The sequence below is a fragment of the Porites lutea genome, chromosome 8 (assembly GCF_958299795.1).
Source record: "Porites lutea chromosome 8, jaPorLute2.1, whole genome shotgun sequence".
Classification (NCBI taxonomy): Eukaryota; Metazoa; Cnidaria; class Anthozoa; order Scleractinia; family Poritidae; genus Porites; species Porites lutea.
Window position 1 is genome coordinate 26234822 of NC_133208.1, and position 22103 is coordinate 26256924.

At 40.4% G+C, this 22103-nt stretch overlaps 1 protein-coding gene across 1 annotated transcript; it reads left to right on the forward strand.

Annotated features, from left to right (window-relative positions):
* Positions 1-7517: 7517 nt before the first annotated feature.
* LOC140945770 (uncharacterized) lies at positions 7518-16975 on the forward strand. Its single transcript, XM_073394813.1, has 7 exons — positions 7518-7711; positions 8841-9130; positions 9948-10277; positions 12553-12718; positions 13497-13533; positions 15191-15468; positions 16787-16975. Exons 1-6 carry the CDS (start codon positions 7652-7654, stop codon positions 15460-15462), a joined length of 1155 nt encoding a protein of 384 aa, XP_073250914.1. The 5' UTR covers positions 7518-7651; the 3' UTR covers positions 15463-15468; positions 16787-16975.
* Positions 16976-22103: the final 5128 nt, after the last annotated feature.

A 22103-nucleotide genomic window follows, 5' to 3' on the forward strand; every position in this document is an offset into this window, starting at 1 on the left:
TAATAAATCATCTGTAGTAACACCAAAGAAAATTTCTGATGGACGTCCGAGTAAACGAAGGTCAAATTTCAGAAGAATTGTGATTACACAGGTGAAATTCTGAAAATTTCATGTGTAAGATGTAATTTTGTAAAATTTGACATTCGTTTTCTCGAGCTCCGATAAGAATTTTTTTTTTGGTGTTACTTCAGATGATTTATTACATTTTTAGCCCTTGAAAATGTAAGAAAGAATGCATTTAATATGCTTTAAATTATTCTGGTACAAGATTTTTGTCCACTGAAAATCAAGATTACTCAATGTCCTGGTGGATTCCGTCTTAAAAATATTTTGAATGACTAAAAAGTCATTATTGAGTAAGACTGAGTATCATGTGAAGAGTTATGCAGATCTCGGCGGCTGTTATCATTCCACTGATAACGTTCTCCTCGAACTGCATAATGTTTATATCATTCAATAAGTGAATATTCCACAGCGCTTGCGTCGGTTATGAGATTTCAGTTAGCCAACGAAGCGCGTGATATGCGAACGTTCTGTTTCATTTCTCAGGGGCTGTCCATACCTCTCGGGATCCACTGCATGGTTACCAGCCCAAAATGGTGCTCCGTTCACGCCGTAAGTACCCGATATGCAACTGTGTACATAGTTACTCCATTTCTCCCTGTCAGACGCCATTTTTTAAAACATGAGCTTTGCAATGATTACAAAGCGGTGGATGGCCACAGAGCTTAAAAAAATCGGTGTGCACACAGGCACCCGATGCCCACGTTTGTGCTCGAGTGCAAGGACTCGATCTTGTACTCGGGCATCGGCACCGTGTCCGAATTCTAGCGTGGGTATGCTTGAAAAAAAGAGTGTGTTCACATTAGTGCCCAGCGAGTACCGTACTTGGGCATCGTCTCCGGGCACCAAGTGTGAAGGCTGCCTTACTTTTCCTCAAAGGAAATAGGACACCTCTGCCAGCACGCAGGCTATTTGTTCCATAGATGTCGAATTCCGCTTTTTATACTACTACATGAGAAATTTCGGCAATTTGATTGGCTTAGAGCAGTGGTATTTCAGCTTAATTTGAAATACCTGCATGTGAAAATTACAAACCTTTTACGGGTAGTAGTATAAACAAATAATAGCATAATTTGTATGTGATATTAGGCATAAATACCACTCGTGATATTTCAAAATTGTCTCAAAATTTCACTCGCCTGACGGCTCGTGAAATTACGTATAACAATTTTGAAATATCACTCGTGGTATTTATGCCAAATATCACTACAAATCATGCTATTACTTATACTAATAAAACAGAATACCGTAGTTTTTGTCGGCGTAAAAAGCTTTCTGATATACTATATCCCTAGATATACAGACATCTTCAGGTTTATCCTAATTTATCTTATCATTACTCCTTATGTTCCGCAAGGAGCAATGATTACGCCTTCGTTGGATCAAGCTGCTGAAACTGGAATTTTTTCGAGTGCTTGCGAAGAGGAAGAAGTGGTCGAGACTATGTTACCTGTGAAAGCCACTGAAGAAGAGGTTGTAGTAGAGCCTGAAGATGAAGCTGAAGTTGAAGACAATACTTATGCCGGCGAAAGCAGACTTGTTATTACAGAGTAAGTACTGTTTGAATAAAAATTCAGTGGAACCTGCGATGACGGCAACGGCAGCGAAAAGTTACTAGCAAAGTACATTTGTGTAAAGGTACTTGCGAGGCGTTGCTTGTCGACTTCTGCAGAGTCGTTTAACGAGGCCCTGCCGGGGGGGGGGGGGGGTGGGGGGGGTCCCATGTCGCTCGTCTGAATTTTAAAACGTCTCGTGTCGATGTTTATAAATGCTTCACGTCCCTGTCGTAAATGAAACGAAAATTCTTTGTCTCTGTCGGAATTTTAGAAAAGGGGAATAGCGATGCGTCGTAAAGAAACCATTGCAGTTGTGCAATTTTTCAGTTAACATTCGCGTATCGAACACCTATATCGCCCTTCACAATTAACGGGGTGTTCCTTTCGGTGAATCCAAAAACGGATTTTAGATCTTAAAACGGATTTCGCGTTCCTTTCGGCAAATCCAAATCCCAGGGGCGCATCCAGGATTTTTCTTAGGAGGGGGTGCACCACTAACTGATTGAAGACGTAAAAAAGTTTAAAAGCGAATACGAAGAAGAGGGCTTTTGTTTAGGAAATAACATAATGTGAACTGCTGATAATACATATCAAACCATAGAGCAGATTTTGTATGTCTGTCAAGCGACAGCACAGTGTTAATTAGAAAGCGGCCGCAGGTCATCCCAGAGAGGGGGGGGGGGGTGCGCACCCCCTGCACCCTCCCCCTGGATCCGCCCCTGAATCCGGATTTTTGATCTGGTGAATCCTTTTTCAAAAAGGATTCAGTGGATTGGAAATCCGAAGAATCCGAATCTAAATTAACGGATTGGTGCTCTACGCTGTTCCATTCACAGTGGATTCGAAATTAGTCAGATGATCCAGTTGTATTTCCAGTTCAAGTATTCCCGTAGAGTTTCCTATCTAGTTGCTGCCAGTTGCCGTAAAACATCTGAAAACACTGGAAGATTGTTCCTAGTACAGTAAAATATCCATGTACTAATCATTGGTCGCTAAAGATTGCTTAAAAACACAAATAAGTAAAAGAGACAAATGCAGGGCTCAAATTTGAGTTTGGGACCACTTGTGCTACCAGATGTAAATTTTTAGGCGCACTGCCGAAATTTAGGCGCACAGCTTAAAATTTTAGGAGCACAGCTTATAATGTGGGGAGCATTTATTTCAAAAGAAAAAGTAAAAAGCTTAACAGTGCCACGTTTATTTGTCATCTTCAGTTTGTTACTTTTACTTCAGTCCTGTGATTGATTAAACACAGCCGATTTGCTACGCAGTAATACCGTTGTGATTTTTAATACTAATTTCTCTTTTTGACAGCACAGTTGTGACTAAAGAAAACTTACACTTGAAAAACAATTCAAAACTGACAACAATGAGTGTGTCGAACGAGAATGAAAATTAATCTTTAATGAATTTGTTAAATGCGCAATGACTTACATGTAACTGGAACGTTCTAACCTGGAAAAAAAGGCTCTTAATCTGCACTGTTTTTGTTTTTGATTGACGTTAAAACTGAACGTTCGACAAGATCGTCCATTGCTCAAAAAGTACGTGTTTCGTTCATAGCATATATTTGCACGTGTCAGCGGTGTTTATTACAAAACAGAAGAGTCTGGGATGGAGTAAAACATCGAAACGAAAAAGAGCATTGGGAGAAAAGACCAATTAAACATACACCGTCTTTCTAGTTCGAGTTCGGAAGTATAGTCGGAAGTAAGTCAGTCGCATATGCGACCAGTTAGTCGCTAACTTTGAGCCCTGTAAATGAACTGCTATCCTTCTGCAAACTCGCTTGTAGACGCGATAGGCACTCGATCGTGTTACATAAAAAACCGAGCTACGAAACTGGATCAAACTGAGCTGACATGTACAACCTTTAGAGAATTTTCAACTTTAACGCGCTTCTTTCTTGATCTGTTTATGTTCCATCGTCGTTATTCGAACTGCCGACCACAAACTTCTGCTCGGTATAATCGCATAATTTGTCAAGCAGTAGAAAGCATGTCATTTCTTGAGAGGCTGTCATGCATATTGCAAGCTTTTGCGAAAGGTTACCAAGGTCACAAATCCAATTTTGGAATTCACGTTCGTTTCGACCGCGAAATCCGGCAAATCTCGGACCAAAAATCCGTTTTTGGATTCGCCGAAAGGAACCCAGTCAACACACCCTAAGTGATCCACTTTCAACATTTTAAGACTAACTGACCTGATAAATCGTGAAGGCCGGTTAACGGTGGTCTACCCTGTAAGAGCGGTTGGAAGGTCGGTGGTTAGGTTACCTGGTCCCTGGTCTCTCCACCGTCATCACTCTCCGACAGGGGTCGACAAGGATGTCAGAAGTTCAGGGACAAGCAAAGCATTCACCATTTTCACTTAGACCACAATGCACCTTCTTTACAACAAAAACTCTGGGTAACCATTGTTTTCGATTTCTCTTGGGACGACTGTAATACCCTGGAGAATTTGGAAACAATGGTTATGCAAAATACTGAGAAGGGAAACAAGGTGCATTATGGTCTATGTGAAAGTAGTGATTACAAGAGATGTAAAGCGTGTATAAAATTAAGCTTTGTGACGGAAAACCTAGTTCCCAGGTCTCCCAGGAGTTGTGCGGGGTTAATAGGCTGATTTAACAACAGAACGGGAACTTCAGTTGACGACGGCGCTGGCAAATCAAACTACTGGCTTGACCAATGGTAGAAGAAGAAGACTACGCGACGGGCCAACGCGACGCGCGCTCAGGAGGGGCCACTGAAACTCACTGGCAAGAGACAATCTCTAAAGCGCAAGGAAAGTTGACGAAAATTACTTCGTCTTGGAATTCAGACTGGTGACAAATTAGCCATACCACCGTCCTTTGTGGCATATTTCTTGCTTTGCGGTCACTGTCGCAATTTGGCCAAGGGAGGTTGTGTCTGGTGATAAAAGAGGCCCTACCGATAAACTCGTAATCAGAAATAACAAGCTTCAACATTTTACCCAAAAGAGAGAAATTAACTTGAATATGCTTCACTTGTTAAAAAAGAAAAGAAAGTGGCAGTGAAACATTCTTGTTCTGCCCGCGATCAGATACCGTGACGTCTCGTTTTCGATAGTTTTCCTTATTCATCTTTTCACACCAGTGAGGAAACTCGACATTTCCTCTCTGGAGAGCGTTTTTCAAAAAGTTGCGTTTTAGCTAGCCTGCGTAGCAAGCGTTTCCAATCGAGTTATTGCGCGAAAGTTAGAGCTCTCGTCTCAACTTTTCTCGACGAACTCGCGCGGAAACGCTTGCTACGCAGGCTACGTTTTAGCGAGTGTTTAATTCTGATATGAGTTATATCTGTAGACGGAAGACTGATTCCACGAAAAAAGATGCTTTTTCAAAAAACCGAAAAAGGTGTCTGCTCTCGCAGGCTTAGATACGCGTGGAGGGGGGCTGATGTTTTTAATGTCTTTTATTTTTTGCACAGGTTGAGTGCACCGTGTACACTCTACATCTACAACATAAGTCATTTTACCCGGCGTTTTGAATTTCCAGCGTGTTCGAAACTTGTTAGGGGTACAATTACCTCTTTCTAGGAAATTAACAATGCACGTTGTCAACGCGAATAAAATTTACGTTACACTAAATTAACGCGAATTTTTTAAAAGTTAGGTTTACATTCATTAAATTAAGGCGAATTTTTCGATGAGCATCTTACTTTATTCAACACAAATTTGCTGCACTTACAGAATCTCAACACACATATATCTCAAGGAGAAAAAGAAGCATTTACAATCTTTGTTAGCTATGTTAATGTTCGGGTTATTGCTCGGTAAATGGATCTAGCGATGAAACATTCTTTTGGATTCTGGCATGTTCTAATGCCTCACTGATCCCGCGGTTTTGCAGCCGTTCAAAAGACATTTTGAATTCGATTTTAAAAGAAGAAGTCCTGTCAGATTGTGATCCTGAGGAGTCAATAGAGGAGTCATGAACTATTGAGGTTTTGCTGTGAAAGGTTTGAACTGCAGGAGTCATTTCAAAAGTAGGTTTTGATCGTCCGGGTGAACGTAGTCCTGAACAGGACTGTTGTTGTTGTTGATAGTGACTGACGTTTCGACAACCTGTACGGTAGTCAGTTGATGGTATTATACTCTTGTCTGGTCTAGTTATCGGTCCTCTGTAAATAGTCGTTCCTAGTCTGACGACCACAAACTAGTGTCCTTTGACGTGAAATCACATACCGGCCGATTACTAGACCAGTCATCGTACAACCCTACCTCTCACAAGGCTACAACCGTACCGACTTTGACAAGACGAGCGCGACTGGTTTGCGACTCACCTGACAGCCAACAAGACGAGACCTGAACCACGTTTACCTACCTAAACAACGTTTTTAGTAAAAACAACTACAACACGGACTTTGTTGGATGGAACACTCACAGTAACACTGATTCCATAAAGGTGCTTTTAAATAAAATAACAATGTTGTAAAATAGCGTGCAATGAATTTAAATCGACGCTAGTTAAATACCTTGTAAATTTTTTCAGTGAAGTATTATGGGCTTTCAGAGGGTAAAATATTTTTTTTGGAAAGTTTACTGTATGCCCTTTCAAATGAGGTACAGCTTTTTAAGCTATGGTAAATAACAGTGGAGATATAGTTTTTTTTAAAATGTGTTGTCAAATTTGCTGTTTACGCGCCTGTCATAAATGAGTTAAGATACATTAAATTAACGCGAATAAAGTGCTTTGTTAATTTCCTAGAATAAAGTACGTTCTTTTCAGTAAGCTTTTTTTTATTTAAAAGATGAACTGACTTGTCACATCTAAGACCCCCTTTGAAAAGTGTCTCGCTCGCGTTATAATTATACGTCGCCGACAAGAATCCGACTGAAGGTCGCGGTCAAAATTTACTAAATGTTTTTTTGTTTCAGTAGAGAATAGTTTGAAATTCCACAACGACAGACTTTGTTTAGTTTCTTTGCTCAACGCTAAGGGTAGGGTATCCTAATTTTGGAGGATAAAAGTAGCTAAGAGATGATGTTGAATAATATAGTTAGGGCGACTAATTTTTTTGCGTTGAACTCGTCATCCCCCTGCACTGCGTAGAACAAAACCATTACTGTCCTGTCTCTGTCCCCTACCCCACAAAAAGCTTTACAAATTATGTTCTTCATTTAATGTAGATTTTACTCGAACATTGAACTAGTGAAAGCTGTGTTTTGAAAACAACCTACTATCAAAATTTTGACTCATTGCAGAAAAATAGTGACTAGTAAAGGTACCCGCTGGGCCCTCAAAACAGGGGCTGTCCATCTCATATTCCATCCAAATGCTGTGTCTGAGCCTACGTCAATAGTGGTCTACAGATGGAAATCCAGTGTCTGCTCACCCCCACTACAGGAGCACGAGGCCATTGTCAGCAACGTTATTGAACTATCTTCCCACGATGGCCAACGCCAGCAATTCAATGCCATGGTGACTTTGTCGCTTTCTCACAGTGCACCGGATCTACGGGGCTACGAAGTGGTGATAAAACAGCAGATCAACAAGAAGACCAATGAATGGGAAGACGTGAGTGGAACCAAGAACTTACGCTATCGCCAAGGTATAGAAATTTTCTCTATGTAGTAGATTCATGGCAACTATAGATAACCGTTTGGCAGACCCTGTTTCTCTAAGCAAGATGCGGTGTACGTCTCCGTGTTTCTGAAGGGTTTGCTATGTTTCTTTTTAAGATTTATTACGTGTTACAGTTGCGCTTGCGCTCTCGATCTAAAGCTTGATTCCAGTCTTGATTTCTATAACGTCAGTCTTTTTTAGATGGCAAAGGAAGTCAAAGAAAGCGCATATGATAGTTACATTTTACTTGTATTTTTTATCGGTAACAGATATCGAGGATGAGCACCCGTCTCACAAGGATATACCAGGCCTTTTCTTTCCCGTTGCTCAAGCTGATGTATTTGAGTGCTCAACATATGCAGTGGTTTGCCGTCTCAAATCTTCTCCGACTTATACCATCACATCTACCGGCGGTTTATTCAGTCATCCTGATTATCCAGGCGTGATGGTTACAATCCCTGAGAATGCTGTTGCACCCGAGTCACCGTTTACCCTGGAGTTAAAGGTTGGTGTAATAAAAAAGGTCCATTTTTTCTTATATAAAGACAGAATTGATTTGCGGGCAAATAAAATCAGCCCCACGGCTTTAAAAAGTGATAAGGTTTCTTAAAAATGACAATCTAATAATGACCAGTCTAGTGGGCTTGACTGCACACAGTAATTTTTAGGGAGTTATTATAACTCCAAAAATGGAGTAAAAATTTTAGGTACAGGATAACCCCCTTTTTGAGGGTTACTTTAACTCATAATTTAACTCCAAATTTGGGGTCATTTTTACTCCTGAAAAAGAGTTCTTTTTACTCCCAGTCTGGAGTTAAAATAACTCCCCCAAAAATAACTCCACTGTAAGGAGTTAAATTAACCCCACTAGAGGAGTTATTATAACTCCTTGAAAATTACTGTGTGAAAAATCGTTTACTGGATATTTGGAGAGATCCTTTTGTTACTTGAATTACTTTTTTTTAACTTTTGGGGAACCCACGTCAATTTTAAGAGCGGCTCCGCGTAAATATCAACTAGACGTGAAAATAATCAAAAAATGACCTGGCCTCAAACTGAGCCAGAATAAAGCCCTATGGGCCCTAGTTACAAGCCCTAGCCCTAGTTATGGGCCCTAGTCTGCTCTTTCAGACTAAACAAGCCTTGGTGTTCAAAGCCGTGTACCAATCCGCTTTTTTAGCTCGTGAAAAAGTGCTAAATTTTGACGGTTGATTAAGCCATTTTGAGTCAACAACTTTGAAAATTTCTTTTAAAATCTCTTGTTGACCAAATCGCGAACTTATCAGTTAAAATTATAGAGGAAAGATAGTAAAAATACGAAGTTTCATTGTATTTTAGTAGCCAACTTTATTTTAAAATGTACGAGTTACTGAATATGACTCTAATTTCGCATGATTTTTGCCCATTTTAGGCCTCGGGAAGAAAAAAATTCGTTACAAAAATTTTATTCACTCGATCGTACTTAAACCAACGATTTTGTAACTAGGACCCATAGGGCTTTATTCTGGCTGAGTTTGAGGCCAGGTCATTTTTTGACTATTTCCTCGTCTAGTTGATATTTACGTGGAGCCGCTCTTAAGACCTAACGAATACATGAAATTAACTGCTGATGATTACTCTTTTAAATGATACAGGTGCAAGAAGTTCCAAATGAAGAATTTGAAGAGGAAGGTGTATTTCTTGGACCTATTCTGCGAATTAATTGCTTTGAATTTATCCAGCTCTTAAGACCTGTTACCATTCAGCTGCCAGTTTCTCTTCGAGACCAACAAGACTTTAAACCAGATCCCATTGAATACCGTGTGAGAGTGTTTTTCATGAATTGCGAGGAGGAAAAAAAGGAATGGACTGAATTCACTGATCTGGCAGAACCGACACAGTTTGATGCAAAGTTTGTTAGGATCCAAGTCCAACGATTTTCTAGGTAAAGATACTTAGTATTTACCAGATAGATGGCCAGTTGAGTCCCTTTTTATCCAAAATGTTGATCTAACTTCATTCAACGTTGTTGGATGCAACATTTTAGAGCCGTTTGAACACCATGTTGAACGGCGCTGGGTTTTGCTGGATCTTGTTTGAACGTTCAAACTTAACATTCAACATCGTCAGTTATTTCTTTTGTTCAGGTGTGCGATGGCCTCAATGTTGAAAGAGCGAACGCTCAATTAAACTCGCCCCTTTTCCACGAAAATCCCGCCTCCCACACTTTTTTCATCCGTGGCTTTCCCGAACCCCACCTTTTTCTTTGAAAATACACAAGTAAAAAAAGTCCAATTGCTGCCAAAGCGAATAAATGTAAGATGTAGATTGGCCCTTTCGATTTATATTTTGCCTCTTCACTTGTACTTCACATTTCTTGTAAATAATCAGCTCAGGATTCACTCTTCATCTACACAAGACCCTATTCAACGAAGTCGGATGATGCGAAGCAGTGGCACTGCTTAACAACTTCTTTGCATCCAGTTGGTGGGTCGGCCTAAACGCACCTTTAGGTTCTTAAAATGCGTCCAAGTAATTAACAAAAATGCCGGTACTTCTTTCAAAGCATCTCTACGTCAAATTTTCAAACAATACCCATGCGAGGCGATTTTAGCTACCATCTGCCTGTCAGGTGGTTAGCAAAAATATCAACTCAAAAAGTAGAAAAGAAAGTTTTTCCTTTTCAATCGACTTTCTTGGGCTCAGTGATTTACGTATCTACCCTGCTTTACACTAATTTTTCGATTTTTTGGTTGTTTTAGATATTCGTTTGGCCTTGAGCGGCGTGAAGAAACCTTCAGAGCTTATGGACAGGGGATCTTAGGTTACCTTACCAGCTTCACTAGAACGCAGCCCCGAGCAGCAAGTTTCGTCGCTTACTTTCGTTTAGATACTCCAAACATTTTGTTCCTTATTTGTTGCCCTGCTCACCTTAAACAAGAGGTGATTCAGGATCTTGAAAAAAGGGACGTAACGTTTGCTGATGGCAGTTCAATGGAAGATATGATACCTGGAGAGGACAAAGCATTTGTGTTTTTGTCAGGAGGAATGCGCCCATTTGATAAGAAGGACCTAAAAAGAATTTTTCTCAAGTAAGCTCATTTATCATTTATTCAATATATTTCCACGTTTCTGCTCGGCTCAAACCCCGCGGCTAATTCTTGAAAACAAACTAACGTAGACTAGATTTGGAAGACGTTTACAGTATCCAGAAAATGACGTCAATAGTGCAGCGTAATGCCAATAAAATGGACGGCAGCCGAGAAGCCCTGATAAGAGTTTGAGTTGTGTTGGTAGATCAGTACAAAGTGGCGGAACATCCACCACTGTGCATGCTTTTTAAGAACAGACCGATCTGAACAGTCATTATTAGGGAGTTTAAGATACGGCGACTACGGACTTAGCCTGAATTTCATCCGATTACTTCGAGTCGCTATTACTCCCTCAGTAACGTCTGAATCGACCGGCCGTTAATGCCGTCCAGTGACGTCACTACTCCTTGACCTTTGCTTTAATTCATGCAAAAAGTAAAACACGATTTTCAAGTGGCAAACCGAGAAATATCGTTTGGAAATGTCTGCATGATACAGAACTACTTTATTTTTTTCGATCGTAATTCATGTTTAACGTTCAAACTATCAAGTACATGTAGTGCAACTCTGAACCGGTTGTACTAAATTCTATAATCAAACTCGGTCACAATCACGCAGTGAAATAAACACACGGAACACGTAGTTCAAAAACACAATGATTTGCTTTAATTGAAAAGAAGCTATTTGGTCCTTAACGAAGAAAAAAACAAGGAGACGAGAAAGAAAAGCTAACAGAATCATTACACTTGACGGTAAAAATAGCAAGAAGGTCGAATTATAACATTGATCTCAGAAAACTTCGCGTAAACAAAATAACCGGCCGCCGAAACCTCAAAGCGGCTCTAAATGAAAAACCTACCGACTCTCCGCAATGATTCTTCATTCGCAGTTCAATTTAGCATTTCAGGTTCGAAGACAACGGCAATTTTGCTGTTTAAGATAAAGATTAAGCTTATTAAAATGTTTGAATTCAACGAAAGAATGCCAGGGATGCGATGCACTGAATATCAAGCGACAATCCCGCTAAAATTTTTCATAATTATACATAATTATGCGAATGTTTAGACAATCAACCAATCAAAAACACTACCCGGTTTTCGGGTAGTGAGTGACGTCACTGGACGGCATTAACGGCTGGTCGATTCAGACGTTGTTGAGAGGAGAAAACGACTCGAAGCAATCGGATGAATTTCAGGCTAACTACGGACTACGGCTACGGATAAATATGCTACTGCGCATGATCAAAACCACGTGACTGTTCATTTTTCCCGCGTAGTCCTGCGGCTACGGTGAGTTGTTGAGCCGTTTCGCGTAGTCGGGACTACGGAGAACATTTTGCTCGTATTTTGCCGTCTCGGTAATTCAAGAATCTCGTCTTTTCGTAAAAAAGTTTTCAATTCACCTGCTTTAAGTGAGAGGGAAGCGAAATATGTAAGTTGTGTCTAATTTCTGCTCAAATTTACGCTTTTAATCCACTGTTGTGACTACATTTAAGCTTAGCTGTTTATAGTATTATACGCAGAATTCAGTTTGACGGCCCAGGAGAAGAGAAATCATGCAGGTAATTTGCTTTCTCTTCGCACTTGAAAAGTTTCAATGTTTGTTCGAACTGATTAGTGAGTCTTTGTGCTTGTGTAACCTTTATTTATTCGAGTTTTTGTATCGCGCCATTTGCTGAATGAAAATGATGTAAACATGCTCGAGACAATCGAAACTCGGCATTTCACTTGTACTTCAAACTACATCAGATCAGTAGTCGGAGAAGTCCATCTTCTAAATCTAATAAATGAGCTATTACTATTTCTTTCTATATCTTTAATATTTGACATAAGTATTCATGGGCGAAAAAATAAAACCTGTGTAACCAAAACTTTGTTTACCGATTTCACCCGACGTTATTGCTTCATTCAAGTATGGAAGAATTTGTTCATTGTTCTAAAGATAAGATCACATGCAAAACTGACTTGCATTTTTGTGAACTGTGATGAAAACAAGAAAATCTTTGCGTGTTGTTTCCCTCTCCGCCTCTTCTGTCGTAGTCTACTTTAGTCTGTCTGTAGTGCAATCTTAACGTTCTATATTTGCACGACTCAACCCAGTGCTACGAACAAAGGACAACGCTCGTTTAGCCGTAGTTCGTAGTCCGTAGTCTCTGTATCTTAAACTCCCTATTAATAGTTGAATTCTCTCCGGTGACTGCACAGTTCTTTCCAATGATAAGCGAAGGATTACGTCGGCACTACATCATGCATGTTTCTCTCTTAAATTCAAACAGGTTATTAAAAGACGATATTCCGTTTAAGACTGAATTACGAGTTCTTCTCGTTGATGGCGAAGACCTGGCACAAGTGGAATTTCGAAAAACCTTGATACACACGGACAGAACGCGTCTGTTGTGTAAGTTTCACTTAACTTTGCCCTCCCGCAAAATGCCCCGCGCGGTAAGTATAACTTATGATTTTAAGCTTGAGCATTTCATCTGTTCAAACCTTCTATCAATTGAATAATTCTAGGTCGGTTTTGTAACGGAGTTTATCTTATGTTTAACAAATCCACCAGTACCTCGTATTAAAGCACAGACAGTCGTTAGCACACGTTCTAAGTGATTTCATCAGTTTGCCGTTTATCGTTAATAATTTCATGAAAGCATATAGTGCAGACTACAAAAGCATTTATCTGGAGATTCCATGATTTCTTAAACCGCGGCCTAAGTAAGACTTCGTTTTAATAACCAACCCTTTGTATTGCAACTTAAGAGTGAACAAGCAGATTGCTCAAGATGCACTGTACTTGTAAGTTCTTTCTTGTAGAATTTTAGCCTGTCCAAGCAATGAGAAAGTTTACTCAAATTGCTGCAGGTATTAAAATTAAAATCATGTCATTTAAAGACAATCAAGACTTTCCTCTTAATTAATATTAAAAATATTAATATTTTCAGTAGGTATAAAACAGCCGACATTCCGTGACGCCACCACTGGTTTCCCCTGTTTCCCCGCGAAATGACGTCTGAGAAAAGAGCGCAGAACGGAAATTCCATACTGATGACGTGTTTCCACCCAGATCTGGGTAGTGCTTCCGTTGAAGCAAAGTTCCATCCAATTAGAAGCACTACCCAGATCTGTAAAACCTCTTAGTTCTTTCTGACCCTCATTTGCAATCAAGGTCACGGTCTGTATGCTATTCAATAATTATAATTTTCTACCTTTTATGCCTTTCTAGGCAGATCAGGATTTGAGAGAACTTAAGCGACAGCCTGGTAAGTTTTCAGTCTTTCATGATATATTTCCACTTCTTTTGCTCAAATTTAATTCAGTTTAGGTTTCAACCAGGAGCCCATAGGCTCCTGCTTTAAAGATATTGCCTTATGATCTTCAATAAACTGTGTCTACAAGGTTAGCTTGTGACTCCGGCATTATCAGAACTGGTAAGCTTTAATGCAAGGGATATCTCAAATTTATTCGCTACTCTCAAGACTTTAGAGGCTTGCCAGTCAATTTTCGGTTTAGACAATCAGTGAAGTCTATACGTTGAGACATCGAACTAATCACTAACAGCCATCCGATGGCGCTAGCTTACGAATAATCCCGCACAATCAATAAATACCACTGTCTGATGAAGAGTAGCAGTCGAAACGCCGTTCTTTTATTTTGGAGTGTCCGTATCGCTCTTCGTTTGTTCTGAATGTCTCACTTGTGTGCTTGCCGTATTCGCCACTTTGAGGTTGCGCGGGAGACCGGGTCGAGATGCTTGTCAAAGTGCATTGTGGGACTGTTTTGGGGGACGAATTTGCCGCAGTGTTGAAAATGCGTCCCCCAAAACAGTCCCACAATGCACTTTAAAACCTTCTCGACCCAGTCTCCCGCGCAACCTCAAAGTGGCGAATTCTGTTGGTCCAAGAAGGAATAATGGAAGAGAGGGGTAAACGCTCAGTCTCGCCCTTGGGACTGATGTGAATTTCACCAAAGTTATTTTTAGACCAATTATACGCTTAAATTAATCGGAAGTTGGTTTCTGGAGAGGGTTGAAAACGGTTATTCAGTGTTGTCAGGAGAGAATTTAACAGTCGCCATTACAATATTCTGCATTTTTTGCTTTGAAGCAGTAACGCGTGGACTTAATGACATTTATTATTCATTCAAAATATTTCCCCGATTCTGACTGGCTAAAAGCACACGTTTAATTCACCATAACCAGTTGCTGATGACCAAATTTGGAAGAATTTTTTGTTTAACCAGGAAATGACGTCAAAAATGCAGCTTTTCGCAGGTTAAGGCACTGTTAACCGAGAAGACCTGGGGACCAGGTTGAGTTGTTTTGGTTGTGAACTTGAAAAATGGCGGACATTTCACTCGTTTCAAGAGTAAGAACTAGGCGAAAAAATAGCTAAAAACGTAGCAAGAACAGCAAGAAGACAACTCGAAGGGCGACATCTGCTATTTGGAGAATATTTGAGGAGCTGGACAAACCTAAACGTGCACTATCGAAGATGAACTTAACATCGAATGATCGATGTTTTAGCCATGTTTTTAAACTAGGGATTATTTTGAATGAATAATAAAACAATTATTGAATTCGGCTTTCGTATCATATGAAGAATTATGGAGATCTCGGAGGGTGTTATCCGCCTCGGCCTACGGCTTCGACGGATAACACCCTCCTCGATCTCCAAAATTCTTCATAAGATACTCAGCCTCATTCATTAATTGTTAATTCAAAGATTCGCCGATTACAATCTGCGGACGTCCGAGGAATGAAACTTCCATTTAATTAAAACCTCTAAAAATAACTTACCTGAAATTCACATATCCCGACCAATGCCCTAAGATCCCCCCTTTGTCTTATTAATCTCTGTCGGTCGGTCTGAAGATGGAGGGACCGATCGCTTGGTACCTTGGTGGTTTTTCTTTTCACAGAAATCAAAGATGGAAGTCCGTCACCCGATGAACTGGAAGGTCTGTCAGAAAAAATCAGTGACAAGTGGAAAAAGCTTGGTCGTCGGCTACAGTTCGATAAAGCACAAATAAAAGAACATGACAACTACAGTGATAAACTTTCTGAAAAAGCATACGATTTGCTGATGTCTTGGAAAGAAAGGGACGCCTCAGCTGCAACTTACCGTGTTTTGTACAAAGCACTGTCTCACGTAGGACGTACGGATTTAGCACAACAGTTTTGTTGTCAGTGAAAAAAGGTATTCTACCATTTTCTTTGCATTATAGAACTACTGCAGCTGGATATTGAGTATTTAAAGGAATCCCTGGCCTTTAACAGTTTGCAGTGGTACATACCTTTGGATGCTTTGACCTGTAATTGCACTGGATGTAACGTTTCATCCACTTTCATTTCGTGTCATGTCGGTGATCTTTCACTAAATCTACGTATCAATTTTTTCACGAGAGTTTATCGCAAGTTAGATAAATAGCTTTACTTTTCGTATGTATTGCTCATACATGCTCACTTAAAAGCCATTTCTTAAATTGTGATTAGAAAGTTTTAGCCAATAAGATATGTTTCTCATGTAAAAGAAAAATCAACCAATCTAATTAGAGTGGAGGTTGATTGGAAGGGTTTCTTACCACTTTTTGTCCGACTTATTCGTGTTTTATTTTTTTCTAAGTTTTTGATCCGTATCAGAAATTTCATTTTGTCACAATTGCTTATTGGTTTTCTGATATGACTGAACCAACTCATTTCCAAGTCGTTCATTGAAAATTAAAAAGATCCGTTTCAGTCCCAAAGTGCTAATTTAGCCCTACAGACCAAAGCCTGATTCTGCCTCTCCTAGAACCATTTGAGCACAATTTAAGCCAAAACTGCTCCATCAAAAGCCTATTCCAGCCAGGCTGGGATTCGTTTCAGCCCTTGGGTCCAAATCAGCGCTAGGTAACCGGACCGTATTTGCCCTGATTAAGTGCCACATTAGACCCAAAAATAGAACTGTATTTTACTCACCGAAACGGCCCCATTTTTAGGGCTAAAACAGATCTTTCTGGTTTACAGTGTGTGTAAATTGTACGTGCGCACTTTTCATACGGTATTCTCCATGCCTAACATCTTGACTTATACATCAACTAGTAAATATTATTGTCTTTTCCAAATCTTGGAGAGGAGAAAGAGAGAATCCTGAGGTACTTTTTCTCAATTTCTTTTTAAAGGGAAAAATCATTCAGCGAGGAGTGAGCGACAAAGCCCACTAATCTGAGTCTCAGGCTGGGGAGAGGAGATTTGAAAAGACGATCGGGGGAGGGGGGAGAGAAGGAAGAACAACTGCGTGACTGGAAACGATGTTGATTAGATAATAGTGGTTTCTCTGCTTGGCTTTTCATTTTGTTAAACCATGCTATTTTGTGCTGATTAGTTGTGTAGCCTGATTCTCAGACGTCCGAGGTAGGGAAGCGAAAGGGACCGCGAACGACCTCGGACGTCTGAGAATCAGGCTATTAGTTGTGCAATCAAACTTACACACTCTCGTTGTACTTTCTTTTTTCTTTTACTATCGACTTCGGCAGAAAGAACTGGAAAAAAACTGACCAGACCAGCAAAACTGAGCAATGAATTTGAATCATCTTTGTGAAGAGACTTCGTAGTTTCTGACGATGGAGGATCAAAAAATTGTGTGTTTATTCCGTTTTCAAAATATATGACTTCATCAAAGCAACTCACCCTCGAAGACCTGAGGAAGGCAGCGTTTTAAAATATTTTGAAGACAACGACTCTGCTGGTTAGTGAAGTATGTTAATACTAATTTGCCTTGATCTCAGTTATTGACACTGATTTATTCAAGGCTTTAAAACCTTGGTCGTGAAAGAATTGTTTTCCCGGCACGGCTTCTGTGTTTTCAGTGATGTTTTCGTCGGTGACGCCTTCGTTATTGCATAAACTGATCTCTCGTGGTTCCTGGGACGTAATTACAGATAGAACTGGGACTTAATAAGATCCAATATTAAAACAAGGACGCGGTCAATGTCGGGAGAAAAGGTGTTCTGTTGGCCGCTGACGACATAGAGTTTGCAACATTAGGGAGCTTAAGCAACGACGACGGGGACAGCAACGAGAACGACAAAAAAGCGATAGGTTAGGTTTAGATTAGCAAAACAACAACTTTGCACGCGCAACACGCTTTTTTGTACATTTCTTTGCCGTTGTTGCACGACTACAACGTGAAACCGCCTCACGTTTGACAATTTTCTTTTTCTTTTTCTGATCTCAGGTACAGTCCTTTTAGAATTAACCCTTGAAAAATTCCCCAACATTTGACAAATTAAATGAAATGAGATAAGATTAAGGAAGTTTGAAAACGCACGAGTTCACTTTTTAACTGACGTTTTCGCTGCCGTTGCCGTTGCATAAGCTAACAGATTTTTGGCGATAAACAGTTTCATTGTTAGGTCATGTGACCTTAATGTAAGCAGTGACAGCGAGTGGTTAGCCTGTTCCAGGTGAGTGGTTAGCCTGTTTCAAGTGTTCAGATAGTGGAGTGCGGCGCGAAATGAGAGAGCGAGAAAAAAATAAGGAGAAAGAGAGGGAGAGGGAGAGAGGAGGGAACCCCCTACCCCACCCCTTCGATGTTTTTCCTTCTCACATCTCTCTGCGCTGTCCTTACAATTTGAACGCCTGGAACAGGCGAGTAGTTTGTGGGAAAAAATCTAGCTGTGATTATAAAAGTGTGTTTAAATTAATGTTGGTATAAGTACCACCTTAGATTTGCGCCTCACGAGAGAGAAAAAGAATTAAATAAGAACGGTTACGTTTTTAGCAACATAGTTATTCCTTGTATTTCAGCCTGACGGGGCAGAGCTCTTCCATTTTGTTGTTGGATTTTCGTCTTCGGATGCCAACCTCACAAGCTTCGTGACAGATAATACATGGGGTGATCACGTGATTCTGCATGGTGCTGCAAACCGCTTTGAAACATGCATGGACATGACCAACAGTCCGCCACGTCACTATGACGCTATATGACCTGCAGTAAAAGGCTTGTGCTGGGACACGCGCACGAGCTTCACGTTCATAAAAGCAGATTACACCTCGTGTAAGAAATAACAAGCAAACGGCGGTTACAAACATGTGGAAAACCGCATTGCTGGAAAAAATTATATCCTTCTTGAACCCGACGTTTCGTATGCTTACAACATACATCTTCAGAAGCAACTCTGAATTAAAATAACAACAACGCCTTAAGTAGTTCAGTAAGGCTGTCAGTTGTCCATTTCTGTGCTTAGTAGGTTGGAGGGTTTTACAAATTATTGTGGATGTTATCCTCGCAGTTTTTGTCTTTTTTTTTTTTTTCGCAGTTTTTTTTTTCGTAAGTGATTTTTTTAAACCAGGTGATAAATTCAGGTACGAATTTAGGTAATTAACTTTTTGTATAGTTAGTTAACTTATATGTCAAGTTCATTCTAAGTGATTCTGTCTGTTTAAGTTAATTTCGCTACTTAGTTTACTTAGGGCGCTTTTCACTTGTCAGATTTGACTGACTGACCATTCCCGTTGTAATGAGAATTTCATTTTTTATTAAAACTTTCCAACCAAATCAGTCCGCTAATCCTAAATGGCTAGTACCCACGAAAGAGATGGTTTTCTGCAAAAATCTTCGAAAAAGCCTATTTCATTGTCAAAATGACTGATCTGGCCATGGTCCAGCCGGCCGGCAGTTCTGACTTTTGGAAACCGCCCTTAGTTCTGTAACTAGGTGATCAGAAAAGTAGTACCCTGCTTTGTTAAGTTCTATGTTAGTTCTTAAGTGCTGTTTCAGATACTTTTCAGTAAGTTCCTCAGCCAGTTTTTAGTTACTCAGTTCTTGAGTCCATCAGTCATTTAGACTGTTCACAGTCCCTGGGCTGCCATCTTGCATGAGTGTCAAAGCTACTTAGGGGACGGGAGGCGGTTTGGGAGGAAGCGAGAAAAATATTTTTCTATTTTTCTCGCCCCCCTCCCCCTAGAGCTATAATCCCCGACGTCCGTCCCCTCGCGATCGGTACATTTGAAAATTAAGATGGCCGCCATTAATGGTAAGACGTGCTATATCTCAACGATCTCACGGAAAAATAGGGGGCTGTGAACTGTCTATCAGTCATTCAGCTGTTATAACAATTTATCTGTCATTCAGTTAGTCCTCCAGTCAGTCCCACAGTTTTTCAGTTCATTGTCTTTCAGTCAGTCAGTAAGTTAGCTAAAAATTTAGTCAGGCGGGTCATTCAGTCTTCCAGCAAGTCAGTTAGTCAGCCATTCTTTTAATCAGTTAGTCAGTACGTTATTCGATTAGTTAGTCAGTAAGTCAATTAGTTAGTCAAGTAGATAGTCAGTAAGTTTTTCAATTATTTGGTAAGTCAGTCAGTCATCTAAACAGTTAGTCAGTTAGCCAGTCAGTCAGTTAGTTAGTAAGTCAGTCAGTCATCTGATTATTAGTCAATTAGCCAGTAAGTCGTTTGATTAGTTAGTCAGTAACTGTAACTCAGTCAGTCATCCAAACAATTAGTCAGTAAGTCATTCGATTAGTTAGTCAGTCAGTTAGTTAGTAAGTCAGTCAGTCATCCAAACAATTAATCAGTTAGCCAGTAAGACATCTAATTAGTTTGATTAGTTAGTCAGTCAGTCAGTCAATCAGTCATCCAAACAATTAGTCAGTTATAATTAGCCAGTAAGTCATTTGATTAGTTAGTCAGTCAGTGAGTTAGTTAGTAAGTCAGTCAGTCATCCAAACAATTAGTCAGTTAGCCAGTAAGTCAGTAAATCAGTCAATCATCCAGTCAACTACAAAGTTAGCCAGTAAGTCATTCGATCAGTCAGTCCGTCAGTTGTCCTCAGTTTATCAGTAAGTCATTCAGTCAGGTTAGACGTTCAAGTAGTCAGTCAGTCCTTCAATCAGTCAATCAGTCAGTTGGTCATCCATTCCGTCAGTCATTTAGTCATTTAGTCAGTCATAAATCGATCAGTTGGGTTGTCCTTCCATCCGGTTAGTTGGTCTGTTCGTCAGTCATCCGGTTTGTAAGTGTTTCATTAAATAAGTAATTAGCCCTCATGTAATAACAATTATAAAAATAGTGTAAATGAAAATAAAAACTTTATTCAAGTGTCAAGGTATTCAGCTTTACAGCTAATATGTAATACTGGTAAAATATTTTTTGGCCATGTCGACACTATAACGGGGAGTTTTTCATGTTGACATGAAAAGCTATCCAGTATAGTATGAACACCTGTTTACACTGCACCAAACTGTGGCAAAGAAACCTGTCCGATATCAGTGTAACCAACCTCGCAGTGTCAGAGCGGGAAACTTAGCACCGGAAGTAGTCAGGTTCAGTCCTTTTCGCTCTCATGTGACGCTGTGTTTTCTTTGATGGTGGACGTTACATCACTTTTTATGCCGCTTTTTTTAACGCCAGATCCAAGTCAAACCGAAATTTTGGGCACATTTGATGAAATATATTTCTGAGCTGTCAGATTTCTGCCAATCAGTGCGAAGCGTAAAGGAGTGCGAATGTAAAAAAAAGAACATAGAAAAATATGTTCCAATGGCAATGACGTCATAAGTGATGTCATCTGCGCCAGTCAGCATTTCGCATCGACGTTTTCGATACAGATATTCAAATTCCAGAGACGTACCACAGGGCGCAGAGGAATTATTTGTGATGGCAGGCCAAGCGCAAATTTTACAGCCGATCGTACGAGTCGCCTTTGTTTACTGTAGAATCGACTATGAAGTTGACCTATCAAACCGTCATGCGATCGTGTTACAAACCTGGTAAAATATTACTTAATACTCGCTGGAATCGAACGTCGCCCGGAGGGCGACGCATTAGGAAAGCGAAGCTTTCCAAGCGAGGCACGAAGTGCGTCGCGGTTATTGGTTCGCAGTCATTACCTTCAGCGGTTTTCCCGAGCATTGGATACTATATTACCGGGTTTATAAGTTGATCGAATGACGGTTTGCTCGATTTTACAGTATAAAAGCAAAGGCGATGCGTGGTATCAACCGTAAAATTTAACAATAACTCACAAATAACTCCTCTGCGCCCTGTGGACGTACCTGTAGTTGCAAGCCCTCCTTCCTGTTCCCGCCCCGTTGCAGAGAACCCCGGAGAGCTTACACGCAAGCTAATCCAGGTCTACAACTGAGAGTTTAATTCCTGCACCACTTAATCAGAGTTGCTTGTCGCTATGGTCGTGCTGCCTTTTAATATTTTAAAAACACCTTCATTACTCGACCAATATTTGGGTATAGGTGAGTCGCTGAGGGCTTAAAATCCTGACCCTGTTTACGGCAAAAAATTCCTAAAATACATACCTTGTTTATCTGGCAAGTCAAATCAATCGTGCAGGAAATAACCTGTTGACAGACTCACACACAATTATATACCTTATTTAAGACAGGAGGTCAAAAACCATACCCTGTCCAGCTTCACATCCCTGTACTGTATAGGCTGTTATAAACCTGGGCGAGATCATCCAAAACGATTTTCAGAAGCAGCAGGATCAGTGTTCTGGGTATCCCTACCGGGTTTACCAGGGGATACGGGCCCAAATTACTGTGATCGAGGCACACAACTACCAAAGTGAGTTTTGTTGAGGTAGCCTGCGTAACAGGCGCTTGGAAGTATTTGGGCTTAAGAAAGACCGGGCGCGCGAGAGGCCTCTTAGGTAGGCGCTCCCTCTCCCCTCGCGTGTCTCCCTCCCGCGTCCCGTTTTTTCTTGCGCTTACTACTTTCACGAGCCTGCTACGCAGGCTATGGTGAGGCAGCTCTTTCTTCTAATTTCATGGTCTTTTTAATTATTTCTGCCTTGTCCCTACGCAGGAGAATTCACACAGTTGTCCGCAGGCGGTCG

Coding starts and splice junctions, on each gene's coding strand:
- LOC140945770 (XM_073394813.1), top strand. CDS start 7,652: ATGGTTACAATCCCTGAGAATGCTGTTGCACCCGAGTCACCGTTTACC. Junction 7,712..8,840: donor CGTTTACCCTGGAGTTAAAG/GTTGGTGTAATA, acceptor TAAATGATACAG/GTGCAAGAAGTTCCAAATGA. Junction 12,719..13,496: donor CCCGCAAAATGCCCCGCGCG/GTAAGTATAACT, acceptor ATGCCTTTCTAG/GCAGATCAGGATTTGAGAGA.